The sequence below is a fragment of the Pelodiscus sinensis genome, chromosome 1 (genome assembly GCF_049634645.1).
Source record: "Pelodiscus sinensis isolate JC-2024 chromosome 1, ASM4963464v1, whole genome shotgun sequence".
NCBI lineage: Eukaryota > Metazoa > Chordata > Testudines > Trionychidae > Pelodiscus > Pelodiscus sinensis.
This window is the reverse complement of record NC_134711.1, coordinates 23388153-23406649: the sequence shown is the minus strand read 5'-3', so window position 1 is coordinate 23406649 and position 18497 is coordinate 23388153. Positions and strand designations below refer to the sequence as shown.

The following is an 18497-nucleotide window of genomic DNA, read 5'->3' as shown; positions in this document are numbered from 1 at the left end:
CAGCATTGCTGTCTCTGCTTTTAGTATGTTTGTCTGCATTACAATATTTTCTGGTGTTTGAATATGATTCTGAAGATACAAGTTAACTGACATGATTTAACATGATTTAACATTCACTGTAAATGAGGGAGTTGTGGTGTGTGTCAGAGTGCAGGCTGTGGCTGGGAATTAAGAGTTTGGGGTGCTGGAGAGGTCTCTTGGCTGGGTCAGGAGGTTAAGGAGTTTGAGGGATGAAGGCTCTAGCTGAGGGTGTGGGCTCTGGAGTGGGCTCGGGGATGAAGAGTTTAGGTTGCGGGGGGAAGCTCAGGGCTGGGGCAGAAGATTGGAGTGTGGGGTCTTGGCGGTGCTTATTATGCTCCTAGGAAGTGGCTGCCTATTCCCTGCATCTCCTAGGTCAGAGGTGGGAAATAATTTTTAAAAGCGGGCCACTTCAGAAATTTGTGAAGTGGCCCTGGGCCACCCCAGAAATTTGTGAAGTGGCCCTGGGCCACCCCAGAAGGGGCAGGGCTTCAAACAGAAGGGGCGGAGCCAAGAGACTTCTTGTGCTCCCCCACCCACAGACCCTGATTGGTCTGGGTATGGGGGAGCACGTGAAGTTTTGCCTTCCCATCCCAGTGCCTAGAGAGAATCGCCAGCTATTTAAAAACAGCTGGTGGTTCTCTCTAGGTGCTGTAGCAGGAGGAGACTTTGTGTGCTCCCCTTTACCTCTGGGCCAATAAGAGCCTAGAAGCAGGAAGAGTGCACAAAGTCCCTTACCCTCTGCCCCCACCCTGCCAGGGTGTGTGGCAGCAGGGAAAGAAAAGCTGGCTGATTTAAAACAGCCGGTGATTCCCTCTGATAGCACACGCCTCTGGCGGTGGGAGGAGACTTCACATGCTCTCCTGTCCCCAGGTCTCAATTGGCCTGGGGGCAAGGGAGCAGCAAGGCAGCCGTGGGCTGGATCCACCGGGTTGATGGACTGGATCTGGCCTTTGGAGGTTGTCTTGCCCACCCCTGCCCTAAGTGCATGGATAGACAAGGAAGCTCTGCAATGCACTGCCCTGCTCTTATGCCAGCAGACACCGTCTCCCACAGCTCCCGTTGGTCACAGTTCTCAGTCAACTGTGGAGCAGGCATTTGGGGCAGGGCCAGTTCCCAGAGCCTCCCCATTTCTGACCATGTGCCCAGGGAATGCAGGGACCTGGCAGCTGCTTCCAAAAGCAGTGCAGAGCCAGGACAGCTAGAGAGCCTGCCCCAGGCCCCCCTGTACCACCGATTAGACTTTTAACAGCCTGTTTGGCAGTGCCTAGTAAACTTAATTGTAATTTGATCTAGACTTCACTGACTGCTAAGTCATCTAACTTGACTCTTGACAGTCTTGTTCAAATGTTAGTTAACAGATATAGAAGGTATGAATCCTATGTGGGAAGTTTTAATTTCCATGGAGTTCCACTAATGGGAATACCTGGGGTGAGAGACACCATTAATTGACTTCTTGGCTGCTCTAGCCATGAGCCTTTTTCAGACAGCAGTTTTGGAAAGTCTGGGCTTCTTAAAGCTTCCTGCAGGAACTGCAGGTACTTTGCAATAGCAACCTTTTTATCCTCTTCACATATTTTAATCCCGAGATATTCTGTTGCTATTTACCTTATCCAGTAGTAAATTTAACCTATTTTGGAATGGAACACCAGAACTGTATACATTGGGACCAGTACCCCAATATACCACAGTTGGATGTGCTTCAGTAGCATTGTGAATCACGAGGCTGCCTTAGTTGCATTGTGAACCACAAGTTTGCAAAATGTGTCTTTCAACCTATTAAGGCACACCTACGTATGTCTTCTTATTATTAGAGAATATCTCCTCTTTTCTTTTTCTTTTTTTTAAAATTCCTGCAATATATCCTTCCCGTATGAAAAGTAGTTTCTCTTAGAAAGGTAAGATAACGTATTAGAGAAAAGATTATAAATACTCCTTTCTCAATTATATCAAATGTGGTTATTGATGCTTTCATTTTTTATTTCTTTTAATTATATTACCAAGTCTGTTCAGGCTCCTTCTTCTTCTTCCATGCTCGCAGTTTCCCTTTCAGCTGCAATTTTTGGCCAGTCTGCCACTTCAGTTACCATTTTTTGTTGAAAACACTGAGACACTAATCCTACAAAGGATTTGAGGAATAAACGCACAGAGATGGAGTCTTTGCAGAACGGGGCTTTAAATTACTGGAAAGCTTGATTTAGGCCCTGATCCTATAGCCCTGAAGTCATTAAAAAGCTCTCATTCCCTTCCATGGTACCTGGACAGGCTTTTATTTATTATAATAAAAAAATAAAAAAGCAAGAGAGATACAAACTGCTCATGAGGGAAAGATCCAATCTAAAACTACCGCTTTTCCCATCTGTTCTTCCCAATCTGCCTTCCCATTGTTCTTTGGTTTGTCTTGCTTTCTTCTTCCCCTTCTCTTTTATACAGCAAATAACTAAATTTCTACTGCACTGTATATTCAAACTAGTATTTAACAGATATGCTAAAATGCACAGTACTCTGTACATGTATTTGTCAAACACTTCATGAACTTCATCATGAGATTGTTGGAGTCATATTCATTATTATTTTTTAAACAGATGTTTAAATCTATGAATTAAAAAACTAATTGAATTTAGAAATGATATATTGTACTTTTATAATATTTCAGAGCATATTCAGTTCATAAGTAAAGATGGCACTTTCATTTAGATAAGGATAATTATAATTCTCCTGTGTTATTTTTTTCAGCGTTTGGTAAAGGGAGACCAGGAAGAATGTTTTGAAAAACAGGATTATGAACAATATTCTTCTTCAGAAACAGTTAAAGATGAAATGTCAAATATACAGGAACGAGCAATATTGCAGGTTGCTAAAAGTTTGTGTAATTGATAGAGTTGTATTTGATACAGTGTTTAAAGAAAATGACTGAAGTATCTGTTAGTGATCATGGCACTTTTAGCCAGTAAATGATGAGGTATACAAACTCACACTGACTAGGAAAGGGTTAATGAATTGCTGTGGGCTGTCAGTTTTACCCTGCTGCATCACCAGCAGGTAGCAGCACTAGAGGGAGGGGTTAAAAATGAAGAGCCCAGGACCTGGTGAGGAAGGAGAGCAGACCTCCACTCTTATTTCATGAGAAGAGCCTACTTTAGAGACTGATACTTGCCAGGACCTCCCTGAGGAAAGGTAGGCTGTGATTTGTTATCAGTGCCTTGCTTGTTGTTGCTGGGTAAGACAGCTGCAGGTGGTACCCCACCTGAAATAGAAGATAGCCAAATGAAAACCTCTAACTGGGGACCTTGCAGATGTTGGGTTGCTAATTTAGCACCTGAAGGAGCATATTCTTCATGCAGCATTATCAGGGTATGTCTACACTACAAAGTTAATTCGAACTAAAGTTTGAATTAACTTTGATAGGCGCTACACTAGCACTCCGCTAGTTCGAACTTAATTCGAACTAGCGGAGCGCTTAGTTCGAACTAGGTAAACCTCATTCTACAAGGACTAAGCCTAGTTCGAACTTACTAGTTCGAATTAAGGGGTGTGTAGCCCCTTAATTCGAACTAGTGGGAGGCTAGCCCTCCCCAGCTTTCCCTGGTGGCCACTCTGGTCAACACCAGGGAAACTCTATTGCCCCCCTCCCGGCCCTGGACCCCTTAAAGGGGTACGGGCTGGCTACGATACCTGTGCCAGGTGCAAGCCTGTCAGCACCCAGCCAGCAGACCCTGCACCTGGCACGGCTCAAGCCAGCCACCCAATGCCCCCCAGCCCTCCCCCTCTTCCCGGGACCAGGCTGGCGGCTCCCGGGAGCTTGCCCGGGACCGCAAGAGGCGGGCACCCGCCTGGTCTAGTGCGGACATCGTGGACCTCGTCCACGACCTCCGCACTAGGCACAGGAAAGTGGCCGTCTAGGGCAGGAGAGCTGCCAGCCTGGCCACCCAGGAGCAGGTGTGCATGAAAATCAAGGTGGTCCTCTGAGACCCCCGACCCTGAGCCCTGAGCTTACAATGGCCGTACTGGGTCAGACCAAAGGTCCATCTAGCCCAGTAGCCTGTCTGCCGACAGCGGCCAACCTTAGGGACCCTGGAGGGGATGGACCGAAGACAGTGACCAAACCATGTGTCTCGTGCCATCCCTCTCCAGCCTTCCACAAACTTTGGGCAGGGACACCATTTCTACCCTCTGGCTAATAGCACTCCATGGACCCAACCTCCATGATTTGATCTCACTTCTCTTTAAACTCTGTTCTAGTTGTAGCCTTCACAGCCTCCTGCAGCAAGGAGTTCCACAGGTTGACTCTTTGCTTTGTGAAGAACAACTTTCCGTTACTAGTTTGAAGCCTGCTGCCCATTCCGGGTATGTCTACACTACCCTCCTAATTCGAACTAGGAGGGTAATGTAGGCATACCGCACTTGCAAATGAAGCCCGGGATTTGAATTTCCCGGGCTTCATTTGCATGAAGCCGGCCGGCGCCATTTTTAAATGCCGGCAGTTCGAACCCCGTGCCGCGTGGCTACACGCGGCACGGAGTAGCTAGTTCAGACTAGGCTTCCTAATCAGAACTGGCTGTACTCCTCATTTCACGAGGAGTACAGCTAGTTCTGATTAGGAAGCCTAATCTGAACTAGCTACTCCGTGCCGCGTGTAGCCGCGCGGCACGGGGTTCGAACTGCCAGGATTTAAAAATGGCGCCGGCCGGCTTCATGCAAATGAAGCCCGGGAAATTCAAATCCCGGGCTTCATTTGCAAGTGCGGTATGCCTACATTACCCTCCTAGTTCGAATTAGGAGGGTAGTGTAGACATACCCTCCTTTCCTTTGGTGTCCTCTAGTCCTTCTATTATGGGAACTAGTGAAGAACTTTTCTTTATGCACCCTCTCCACCCCACTCATGCTTTTATAGACCTCTATCCTATCCCCCCTCAGTCTCCTCTTTTCTAAACTGAAAAGTCCCAGTCTCTTTAGCCTCTCTTCATATGGGACCTCTTCCAAACCTCTGATCATTTTAGTTGCCCTCCCCTCTCCCACCCTCTCTCTTCCCCTCTCCCACCTCCTTTTCCCAGTCTCCCTGAGTTTTGTTCAATAAAGAGAGATTCTATTTTTGACCACACGTTTTCTTTATTTTGTACATCAGGAAGGGGGGCTAGGGAAGGGTAAGTGGAAGGAGGTGAGGGAGAAATGGGGTACGAGCCCCCGATGGGGAGGACTGGGCTGGCTCTGCGGGCTTCTGGGGGTGGAAGCTCTCCTGCAGCTCCCCAATTGCCCCCTCTCCTCAGATGGCAGCCTGCGGCAAGTGCAGTCGGTCTGATGGCCGAGTGCTGTGATGTGCCCAGTGTGGGCACTCAGGGCACTCCAAGTCAGGACTGCTTTGCAAGCGGGGCATCCCTGAGAACTGTCTGTCCGGGGTGGGGGTCGGGTCCCTTTAAGCACAGTCCTCGGCTAACCTGAGGCAGCAGCTCCACGCTCTAAGTCCTCCTCTGATGCCCTGCCGGCACTGCTTCCGGCCATCCTTAAGCCCGGTTCAGGGTCCACTTAATGTGGACATGCTAGTTCGAATCAGCAAAACGCTAATTTGAACTAGTTTTTTAGTCTCGATCCGTTAGTTCGAATTAGCTTAGTTCGAATTAACTAATTCGAACTAAGTTAGTTCGAATTAGCGCTGTAGCGTAGACATACCCTCAGTAATTACATTATTATATACAACACCATAAGGTGATTTATCCACAATCCTAATCCACACTGCACAACAAAGGCCCTAAGCGTTTGGACATTTTTGGAAGGAAAGTTTATTCTTCATCAACCTTACAACTCCATGTAGCCAACTATTCAGCACTCTTTTCTGACTATAACTACTACAAGTTACAGGACACCTTAGAGTACCTCCCAGACCAAAACCACCCTCAATTGTAAGCTATTGTAAAGAGGACCACACAATTATCTATACAGCCCTCGAGACTTCTCTAGGTGTGGCAGACACAGCAGCCCTCAGCATGGCAACTGCCACAATTCTGCACAGGGACTCGTGTTTACAGGCCGCTGGTATACCTAAAGAACTCCAAATGTAAGTGGGGAATCTTCCTTTTGATAGGTCCCACTTTTTTGCCACCAATATTGATGAGATCTTACATACTATGAAAGATTCTTGCATGATTCTAAGAACCGTTGGCATGTACGCTCTCCCAAACAAACAGCAGAGGTACAACCCTTACCCTAGACCGAGAGAGACTTTTAGAAGACCTGAAGACCTTTTGATTACAGGCATACGCAAAGACAGCAGAGATGCTGGTCACAATAACAACAGACCACAATGAACCAGCTGTACATCTCCAAAAAGCAGTTTTGAAGGTTTGGTCGGGGGCCTGAGCAACATCATCCTAACGCTATAAGTCATGCCACCCAACCTTTAATTCACCCATCGCGTGTGGCTCTTTTACCACCACTGGAGTGACATAACATTGGATCGATGGCGTCTAGAAATCATAAAACAAGGTTGCTCCATCCATTTTACTTCCATCTCGCCTACCCATCCTCCTTCCTCTTTGGGGATCCTTCCCATAAGAACATTTTACATTTGGAAGTTCAACACCTACAACTAGGAGCTGTAGGTTCTTTGTCGAGAGGTGTCCCTGGTGGTGCTCCACATCACATATTGAGTGCCCCAGCACTTCTCGATAGATTTTTCTCAGCAATGTATCGGGGGGTGCGCGGTGCATGCGAGCCTCCCTCGGTACTATCACGCATGCGCAGCCCCCCTCCGTTCAGTTCCTTTCTACCGCCCCCGGCTTCAGACGGAACTCTTTTGTTCTCGCAAAGATTTCTCTTCACAAACTTCTTTCTTCAAATAGTTGTTTAGAGTTAGTTTATTTCCACAGTTCCTATTAGTAGTTAACTAATTTACTTGTTTAGAGTTAGTCTTAAAAAAACCCACCAAAACCCTAACCGCCTGCAGTCTTGAACTGTGACCTCCAGCCATCTGGCTTTGAAAGCTGCGGGCTCTGCAAGAATTTAATGCCTGTCACTGACTGCACTAAGCCAAAAACGTGCAAAGACAGACAGCTGCAACTTAAAATGTCCTTCTTTGACAAGGACAAACTCCATACCTCTGACCTGGGCTCAGGTTTGAGCAATACACCTATGAGGCAAACGTCCCCTAAGCCATCAAAGGCAGGGATGAGCTCTGAGTCAGCAGCCCAGAAAGCAGCATGCTGAGGGGAGAAAGACATACTGCTCAGGCAATAACCGCTTGAGCGCGTTTGACTTCCCAGGTACTTTGAGTGAGCACAAAAAGGGCAATAAAAATGCAAAAAAGTCTGCCCTTTCTGAGGCAACAGGTCTTCCCATGCCTACCTCACACTCCCTGCTGTCTGAGACGTCAGTGCTTGCCCTACCACGGGAGATAGGAGATCTTCCTGCTTCTAGCATAGCACCGAGGAATCCCCTCACAGACCAACTGCTGGGTGCTGGCCCCGCTCTCCCATTACCAGGGGCAACATCTCAGAAGAGTGCTGCCTCAGCAGTGCAGGCAACTTGTTTACAGTCAGCAGAGCTATCCATGCTGCATACTCCCCTCAAAGACCAGGCAATATCTCCCACTTTACATTCGCATAATTTGACTGATAACATACATCCTCAATCTCCATTCTCTGATTACTCTGACTTTCTCTCTCCCCCCCCCCCCCCCCCCCCCCCCCCCCGATGAGGAGGAATGTTTACCTGCCTTTTCACCTCATCTGTAAGCAGGGTCAGGATAAACTCTACCCTGACATCTGGTGGTGAATTGTGGCGAGTGGTGCAAAAAGACTTCAGGGGCTGATCTTGTTTGCATAGGCACACCCACCCCACCTAGTATGAGCTTACAGCAGCCCAAATGGTCACTTTGGCCGCTGTGGGATCCCCAGTCTCTCTGTTATTGAGGCAGGGGGGATAAAGTGTTGTTACCCTGATTATGTGAATCAAGGACAGTGGAACTGTTTTATGACAGAGGGATTCGCCATCAACAAAGTAGCACTTGCTAGACAAGGGGCATGGGTTCCAAACCCAGTGAAGTGAGAGAGGCTGGGGACAGGTATTTGTACGTGGGGGGGGGGGGGGCCCGTCTGAGGGCCTGAAACCCCTCCTCTCTCCACTGTGGAATATCAGAGATAATTTGGATTCCATTAGGAGTCTAGTTACAGGCTGCTGAGCTGACTTCTCTTTGGGCCAATGGTGCACTAGAACTGAGGCTCCTCTACCACGAGCTGAAAATGCTGAAGAGCTGAACTCTACTATGAGCTGAAATCACTGATTGCTGTGGGGAGCCTGAAGCTAAATTGCTGAGCTGCTAGCAGAGCAGTTTTCAGGATGGCTGGCAGAGCAGTTTGCGGGAACGACCCAGCGGAGCAGCTGGCAGGAACAACCGGCAGGTGGCCAGTAGGAGCGGCAGCAGGCGAACTGCAGAGCGGCTGGTGGGAACGACTGGCAGGCAGCTGGTAGGAGTGGCGGCAGGTGGCTAGTGGAGCAGCTGTGGGAACGACCGGCAGGCGGCCAGTGGAGTGAAATGAGACGGAGAGATGGAGCAGGGCAATTCGCGGGACGGCTGGAGCAGCTTGCGGGACAGCAGGTGGAGTGTGGCAGAGTGACTCACGTTAAAGGCGGCAGCAGAACCCTACGGATAGGCGGGGCTGTCGGCGGACCATGTAAGGTGTATCAACCCCTCTCCCCCCACCCCCTCCGTTCCACCCAGGTTGGAAGATAAAAACTCTGCATGTAAACTTTTGAACCCTGGAGCGGTACTGACCTGGGACGGAGACTTTTGGGGTATTGGACTTTGGGTGATTTTTGGGCTGCTGGACTCAAGAGACTCTTGGGGTGTTGGACTTTTGGGGACTTTGGGTGATTCTTGGCTGGGGGTGGGTCTTTGCTCATGGTTTGGTCTATGAATCCTAGTTGTGGTGTTTTCCCAATTTAATGCTGATGTCAGTTACCTCATATTAAAGATTTGCTACTATACCGAGGCTCTGTGCTTGCGAGAGGGGAAGAATTTCCTCTTTGAGGCACCCAGGAGTATGTGAAAGATTTCCCAGGTCACTGGGCAGGGGCTTGAGCCGGTGTTGCATTACGTTGTTGGGAGGGGACCCCTAGGTACTGAATCCGGCCTTTGCTGCTATTAACTCAGCCTAACAGAAGGGTTACATATCTATGGAAGAAGTTCAGGTTTCTCAACATGAACTCACTAACATCCTCCAGCCCAGTACAGCAACAAAGATGGCACTTCCTATTAATCCATCCATCTTGGAGCCCGCTAAAACCCTATGGCAAACACCTGCATCCATCCCACCAACATGCAGGAAAGCCGATCGAAAATACTACGTTAGCTCCAAGGGGTCTCAATTCCTCTTTTCTCACCATCCACCCAACTCCCTCATAGTAGACGCTGCACAGCAGAGAAACAAACAACAAAATCATTCCACCCCATCCGAAAAGGACAATAAATGTCTGGACACATTCGGAAAGTTTTATGCTTCTGCCACTCTTCAGATGAGAGTGGTGAACTATGCTGCTTTATTAAGTAAATACGACTTCAATAATACAAAATTCAATACTTTTATTGAAGATATCCCTGACACAAAAAAGGCACAGTTTCAGGTTCTTGTTTCAGAAGGCCAGATAATATCGCGACTAGCCCTGCAAGCCGCACTTGATGCAGCAGACACAGCTACAAGGACTACAGCAACAGCAGTCACTATGAGATGAGCCTCTTGGTTCAAGTCTTCTGCTTTTCCCTGCCATGTGTAACCATCGGGAGAAGACCTTCTGTTCAATGGAGAAAAGCTATTTTCTGCAAAGACCAATGAACTGCTCCTATCGATGAAAGATTCCAGAGCCATATTGCGGTCACTCGGTATCCAAACCCCTATGACAGGACAGAGACAGTACAGGTACCAACCATATCAGATACCTAGGTACCCGCAATTCACTTACCAGTATCAGAGATAAGACCATGCCCCATACCAACAAAGGGGGCGCAGCAGGCAACACAGACGGTGCCCTCAGACTAATAACCCTAACCGCTCATCCCAACCCAGCAAGCAAATTTAAAACAACAGTCGAGAGATGTAAAATTACACCACATACACCAGAGCTTGAGATTGGTTCCAAACCTTTCCTATTTCGTTTATTACCTTTCCTTTCAAGTATCTATTACCACTAAGTGGGTAACTCAAACCATCTCCCTAGGTTATACCATCCCTTTTCTCTCCCTCCCGCCCCAATCACCCACTCTGTCCCTCTCATGAAATCATTTTACAACAAGAAATTGACCATCTTCTCGAATTAGGAGCCATAGGGCCAGTACCCCAAGAGTTCCATGGAACCGGTTTCTTCTCACATTATTTTCTTGTAGAGAAAAAGACAGGTGGTTGTAGGCCAATCCTTGATCTTTGGTTACTAAATAAATACATAAGGAAACAGAAATTCAAAATGGTCACCCTAAATACTATTATCCCAGCTCTGGAGTCTGGTGACTGGTTTTCTTCTCTCGATCTGCAGGATGCATATTTTCATGTATCCATTCGCCCCTCTCATAGACTTTTTCTTCATTTTACCTTAGGTCTCCAACACTATCAGTACACGGTACTGCCCTTTGGTCTCTGCACTGCACCAAGGGTATTCATGAAGATGCTAGCGGCTGTCGCTGCTCACCTCAGAAAACAAGGAATCACAATTTACCCATACTTAGATGACTGCCTTATCAAAATGAGAACCAGTCAAGACTGTTATCAAGATACCATCACTGTGATAACCTGCTTTCAGTCATTAGGCTTCCTAATAAATTATGGAAAATCAAATTATGCCAACCCAAACAATCCAATTCATTGGAGCTCAGCTCAGTTCGATCACAGCCAGAGCCTTTCTGTCGACAAACAGATTCACTCACATCAGTCAACTTGCCAAATTTCTTCAAGAGATGCCAGTAGTAAGGGTTTACGACTGCCTTCAACTATGAGGTCACATGGCATCAAACAATCCTGTAGTCCCAAATGCACATCTCTTTATGAGATGCCTCCAAGTTTGGCTCCGACGCAAGTACAAGCCACACGTCCATCATATGAACAAAATGCTCACACTACCACACTCAGTGAAAGCATCCCTACACTGGTGGACAAAATCATGCAACCTGTGCATAGGCATCCCCTTTCAAATTCTGGACCCCTCTGTAATTGTCACCAGAGATGCATCCCTTACGGCTTGGGGTACCCATACAGAAAGCTGCACAGCACACGGCCTATGGTCTCCGGTAGACCGCTTGCTCCATATCAATGCCCTCACACTCAGGGCAGTTCACCTGGCATGCCAAGAACTGTTACCCAATGTCACGGGAATACACGTAAAAATATACACAGACAACACGGCATGCATGTTCTATATAAACAGGCAGGGTTGTGCTTGATCACAAACTCTGTGCCTGGAAGCAATAGCACTTTGGAATTGGTGTCTAGCCAGAGACATTCGCATATCAGCTTGCCACCTTCCTGGGGTCCTCAATTCAACGGCAGATGCCCTCAGCAGAGCCCTGCCGCAAGAGCCCGAATGGGAACTCGACTATGCACTCTTCACCGATATTTTTAACCGATGAGGTTTCCCAGATATAGATTTATTTGCCACCTCAATCAACAAAAAATGCCCATGTTATTGCTCCAGGGCGGGCATGGAAAGAGTCCTCCGGGGATGCTCTTGTAATAACCTGGAATGCACTCCTACATTACGCTTTTCCCCCATTTCCTCTCCTCAACAGAGTCCGCGTAAAGATTCTGAATGACAAAGCAAAAGTTATCCTCATTGTGCCCTGCTGGCCCCAACAGCCGTGGTTTCCCCACCTACACAGGCTAGCAATACATCAACCAATCGTGTTTCTGAACGATCCAAACATTCTCTGTCAACCAGGGATCATGTACTCTCACCCACAGTTTCGCACACTCCATCTAAAGGTGTGGTACCTAGATGGTTCACGGGCATAGAACTGCAGTGTTCTCAACAAGTCCATGATGTCCTGTTACAAAGCAGAGCACCTGCAACAAGAAAAACATACATGAGCAAATGGGCTTGATTTGTTCACTGGGCAACCTCTTGTAACATACGACCACAAGATACTCCACTTCCTGATATACTGGAATACCTGCTACACCTCACACACTCATATCTCTCCCTCAGCTCAATCAGGGTCCACCTAGAAGCCATTGCAACCTTCCATGTAACAGTGGAAGACGCTACAGTCTTCGCACACCCAGTAACCAAGCGATTTTTAAAAGGTCTCCAGGCTCTATACCCAGAGGTGGCACCCCCTCAAGAGCCTTGGGACTTACACTTGGTATTAACAACCCTCTCAAAACCACCATTTGAACCCATGGCGACATGTTCCCTACGCCATTTATCCTTAAATACGGCATTCTTGATAGCAATAACATCAGCCCGCAGAGTGAGCGAAATGGCTGCCCTGATGGCAAAACCATTTTTCACGATATTTTTTAAGGACAAGGTCACAATGCGACCGCACCCAAAATTCCTCCCCAGGGTGCGCTCCCCTTTCCACTTGAATCAGACAATATACTTACCAGTATACTTTCCAAAACCCCACGCTAATGCATTTGAAGCCCAGATGCACACCCTAGATGTCAGGAGGGCTCTCTCCTTCTACACTGACAGAACAAAATCTTTCGGTTCCTCTCCTTAATTTTTCATCTCCATTGCAGATCATAGTAAAGGAAAACAAATTTAATCACAGAGATTGTCACATTGGATCTCAGAATGCATTGCTACTTGTTATTTGCTAAACGACTTACCTTTGCCAGTGCTGATTTGGGCACACTCCAAAAGGGTAGTCATCACGTCCGTTGCTTATCTGAGGAAAATCCCACTGCATGATATTTGCACAGCAGCCACATGGTCATCAGAAAACACCTTTGCAAAACATTATGCACTTACCTCAGGACCCCTCCAGCATATCAAACTAGCAGAAGCTGTACTACAAACGGCATACTTACCTGATCCGAAGTCCCTGCTGCCATAAGAAAATATTGCTTGTAGTCACCTGATGTTGAGCACTCCTAGGGACGCCTCTCGATGAAGAAAAGGTTACTCACCTTGTAATTGACGTTCTTTGAGATGAGCGTCCCTAGGGGTGCTCCACTACCCTTCCTTCCTCCCCTCTACTTCAGAATGCCCTTATGATAACATCTTAATATATTATTTGCCGGGTTCCGGATAGAGAAGTAACTGAAGGCAGGGGGGCCACGCATGCGCGATAGTACTGAGGGAGGCTCGTGCACGCTGCGCATGCGCAGCCCCCGATACATTGCTGAGAAAAATCCATCGAGAAGTACTGGGGTGCTCAACACCTGATGTGGAGCACCCCCAGGGACGCTCATCTCAAAGAACGTCAGTTACAGGAAGGTGAGTAACCTTCTTTTCCGCCTCCTTACCAAGGAAGAGGCTTTTATTCCAAATACTTCCTCACACATTAAAAACAAGATTGAGGAGGCTTATGCTCAATCTCAGAAAACTGAGCAAGTGTGTATGCAAAGGTTTAAAATAGTAACACCAGCAACGATCATACAGATGTTAGACAACAGAGATTGGTTCTCATCCCTTGACCTTCAAGACACTTATTTTCATATAACCATCCATCCTACACACAGACAGTTTCTACTCTTTACAGGGGGTACCAACCATTACCAATACCAAGTCCTCTCATTTGGCTTGTCAACAGTACCAAGAGTCTTCCCCGAAATGCTCGCAGTAGTCACGACATACTTATGTTGTCTAGGGGTAATTTTATTCCCATTCTTAGATGGCTGCCTCATCAAGGGCACCAGACTCGACACACTGAGGGTGTGTCTAGACTACATGGCTCCGTCAATGTAGCCATGTAGATGAGTTTACTTGGCAGAGGGAAATGAAGCGGCGATTTAAATAATCGCCGCTTCATTTAGATCAAAATGGCTCCCACACTGTGCCTATCAGCTGTTTGTCAGCACAGCGCGGCAGTCTAGACAGGGATCTGCTGACCCCAGAATCCTTTGTCAGCAGATCCTGTAAGCCTCGTTGTAACACCTGTAACACCTTTGCCGAGTAAACTCATCTACATGGCTCTGTCGAAGGTGCCATGTAGTCTAGACACAGCCTAATCGCCCTCATCAATACAGTTTGTTCTTCACTGTACATAGTACGCACCTGTCTCCAAATCCTGGGCCACATGGCTGTCACAACCTGCACAGTCATGTTCTCGAGACTTCACATGACATGCCGTCAGGCATGGCTGGCCACCAAATATGTTCCTTCCAGAGACACATTACACAAGAAAATATCTCTCCCTCACTACATTCTTTCGTCTCTACATTGTTGGACCCAGCCCCACAATATGCTACAGGGCGTCCCCTACCATCAACTGGTTCCAACTTCTACTATAACTACAGATGCCTCTCTTATGGGCTGGGGAAGTGCACCTGGACACCCACACTTCACAGATAAAGTGGTCTCTTCTGGATGTCAAACTCCACATTAACTTACTGGAACTCAGAGTGGTTCGCTAAACCTGCTAGTGTTTCCTCCTACACATTCAGAGCAAAACTATCCATATTCTGACAGACTACACAGCATGTATGTATTATATCAACTGCCAGAGCAGGGGCCAGATTCAATTCCCTTTGAGACAAAACAGTCAAATAATGAAACTGGGGCATCCAGCATTGCATCACTGTTATAGCAACCTACCTATCTGGGGCCCTCAATGTCACAGCAGACAATCTCAGTAATTTTTTTTTGATCAACACTAATGGGAGATAAACATTGCTGTTCTCCTCTCTGTATATTGCAATGGAGTTACCCCAACATCAATCCCTTTGGAACCCCACACAATCCCAAATGTCACCTATTTTGCTACAGAGTAGGCCGTGGGAAAGTATCCCCTGGCAATGCCTTCCTTCTAAGATGGGAAACCCTTTATGCATTTCCATCAATACCTCTCATGCCATGGGTCATTCAGAAAATTCAACAAGACTAAGCCCACGTCATACTGAGACAGACTTGTCTCCCAGACCTCAACTGATTGGCTGCAATCCACACACATTCCCACCATGCTACAATTTCCTCCCTCAAGATCATGGACGCACACTATGCCCATTACATCAAGATCCAACAACACTCCATCTGAAGGCATGGCTACTTTATGCCTCCATGATGCCAAAACCTTCTATTCAAAGTAAAATAGATATTAATTAACAGCCGACAGTCTACTACCAGACAGACTCATACCTGTAAATGGAAATGGTTCTCCTTATGATCCCAACACAGGCACAACTTCTCTCCCACCACTGCTCCTTTTTCCAACATACTAGACTATCTACTTGAACAAAGGGAATCGGGGTTATCTCTTAGTTCAATAAAAGTTAATGTAGCTGCAATTTCAGCATTTCATGACCCCATAGATGGCTTCTCTTTGTTTTACTCCCTATTAGCGAACGATTCATCGTGGGCCTCCATAATATTTTTCCCACAATTAGACTTCCCATCCCACTTTGGGATCTCAACCATGTGCTCAAAAGCCTCACAGGGTCAGCCCTCAAAGAAGAAATTACCTTGTTTGGTAACAATGGTTCTTTGAGATGTGTGTGCCTATGGGTGCTCCTCTATCCTCTATCCTCCCTCCTCGCCTATTTTGGAGCTCCTATAGGGGTTTTGTCCATGATAGAGAAGGAACGGAGGGACTGCAAATGCAATCAGAATGTTCAGCGCAGCACAGCAGGGCACTGCTTGGAAAAATAATCAATCACCAATGCTAGGATGCACCAACGCATGAGTGGAAAACCCACAGGGACACACATCTCAAAGAACCACCATTACTGCACAAAGAGAGTAATTTCTACTTCTCACTCCTTAAGTTCCAGGAGAAGTAACTGTAGAGAACCAACCACTTCTGAAACAAGGTTATTCTAAGTTGCTATGCTCAAAATTTTTGTGGTGATGTAATTTTTGAGAATCAATAATATAAGAGGGATGTGGAACAGAAAATTCACACTGATATGTGTAGGATACAAACTGTGACCAAAAGAGTTACCTTGTGGAGCCTATTAACACAGCCTATCAAGCAGTATCAGGCTCTTAAGAGATCTGTGGGGTAAATTTCATAGCAAACTTTGCCCAAGCTGAGCTAGGCCTATGAAAGGGCCTACAGACAAGGAGATCTATTATTAGTCCTGTGGCTCCTTTACACATCTTCCTCTTATGACTTGGTTAGATAAGAAAACTGATCCTTTGATTGCCATATTAGGCTACGTCTGCACTGCAGGCTTCTTGCGCAAGAAGCTTTTTGTGGAAGAGATCTTCCGCAAAAACTTCTTGCTCAAGAGTGCGTCCACATTACAAAAGCGCATTGCAAGAGAGCATCCAGACTGCATGAATACTCTCTCGAAAGAAAGCTCTGATTGCTATTCACAGAATAGCCACCAGAGCACTGTACTTTTTTCGATTGGCTCTTTTTGCATAAAAAACGCCTGTTGCCCGTCCACACACCCCTTTTTGTGCAAGAACTCTTGTGCAAAAAGGAGTTATTCCTTGTAGAAAGAGGAATACCTATACCCCCAAATCCCCTCTGTTCTTTTGATTTACTATAAATTTACTTGCGCAAAAACGCACTTCAGGTATGGATGCTCTATGGATTTTTGTGCTAAAACAGCTGTTTTTGTGCCAAAACCCTGTAATGTAGACGTAGCCTCAGTCATAAGTTGGCTATATAATGCCTTATTTGACATGGGTCTAGAGGGGAAAGTAGAGCCTATTTCTGCATTACCTATTTCAGTCACATAAAATAGCTGACAGAAGCATTTTAAGCCTGTTGTTTTGGATTTTAAAAGTATGTTGTCTTTTTTTAAAGTCTAATGGTATTTCTTAAGCAATATTTTTTATTTTCATGTGCTCTGTTTTTCTATCTTAGATCTTCCATTATATCGATTTAATTGATCTGGCAAGATGTGCTCAAGTTAGTCGATCCTGGATGTTGCTGACACAGGCTAGTTCAATATGGACTGATGTAAGTCAGACTATTTGCATTTGTGACATTAGAGGTTTAATGTTTTACATCAACTTTATTAAAAAAACTAGATTTACCGGGCATTGCTTGGGTCCTTCTGAGCAGGAGGCTGTAGTTGTGGAAGGAGTAGGAGTCAGGGCAGGGGCTGGGGAATGTGGGGACTCAGGGCAGAAGGCTGGTGATGTGCAGGGTGCAGAAGCCAACATTAGGGGTAAAGGGGGGCTCAGGGTAGGGGGTGGCAGGTGCAGGAGCCAGTGCAGGGGTTTAGGAATGTGGGAATGCTTATGGGAGTGGTGGGGGTGCAGGCGTCAGGGCAGTGGATTAGGAGGTATGGGGGGGCTTAAGGCAGGAGGTGGGGGGACTCAGCAGGAGATGGAATTGGCCAGTTGCTGCTCCCCTGGGCTAGCCCACAGTGACAGGGGCCACATAGCCCACCTGCTGACTTTTCTTCAGGGCTGGCCTGAGGCGGCGGGGGCCTTGCAGCCTGCCCTTTCTAGGGCTGCTCAGCCCATCTATGTCCCTCTTTGGTTCCTGCACAAGTGATTGTTGAGTGGTACAGGCTGGTGTCCTGCAATGCAAGAGGGGACAAAGCTGCACTGTCATGGAATCTTTGGCAGAAAATTTACAAGTATCTCGGGAAGAGTTTCGATAGCATCTCTCGGCAGGATTCCACTGAGATCACAGTGAGCATCAACATCCTGTTCAACCATATCGATTAGCTACACAGAGATACATGCAGCTCACAGAAACAGTCAGCCTCCCACTTTTCCATGCCCTCGGCCCTGCACTCTATGAGCCATGGCTATTTACCCTGCATCTCATCCCCTACTTCCTGGTCCTCAGAAAAAGGTTGATCAGACTGGTTGGCTGCATCTACACTGGCATGATTTTGTGCAAATACTTTTAACAGAAAAGTTGCACAAATACTTTTAATGGAAAAAGAGAGCATCTATACTGGCATGTGCTTTTGCGCAAAAGATTTGCTTTTGTGCAAAAGCATCCGTGCCAGTGTAGACACTCTCATGTGCAAGAAAGCTCCGATGGCCATTTTAGCCATCAGTGACAGGGAATGTGGGCTCTTGCGCAAGAGAACTTATATCTGAGCAGGAGCATCAGAGTATTTGCGCAAGAAGCACTGATTTCATACGGTAGAACGTCAGTGTTCTTGCGCAAATACTCGTGGCCAGTGTAGACAGGTGGCAAGATTTTGCGCAAAAGCAGTTGCTTTTGTGCAAAATCCTGCCAATGTAGACATAGCCGTTAAATCCATCTGCAGTGAAGAATAGTTCCTGGCTATTAGAAACAGTCAGGCAATCCCAGAGGGGAGCTCCTGGTCCTCGTCTACCTCAGACTCTTCATCTATAATTTTATTTTCAAGTTAGGTCCTCAGGGTATTGCCTCCTTGCCCACTGAAGTATCCACGGGG

The 18497-nt window shown here is 46.8% G+C and overlaps 1 protein-coding gene across 1 annotated transcript in view; it reads left to right on the top strand.

The window, feature by feature from the left end:
* Nucleotides 1-18497, top strand: part of FBXL13 (F-box and leucine rich repeat protein 13) — a 229336-nt gene that overhangs the window by 45469 nt on the left and 165370 nt on the right. Inside the window, exons 7-8 of the mRNA XM_006137531.4 lie at nucleotides 2755-2871; nucleotides 16976-17071. Of these exons, the coding sequence (XP_006137593.1) occupies nucleotides 2755-2871; nucleotides 16976-17071 (213 nt within the window). The remainder of the gene's footprint in view (nucleotides 1-2754; nucleotides 2872-16975; nucleotides 17072-18497) is intronic.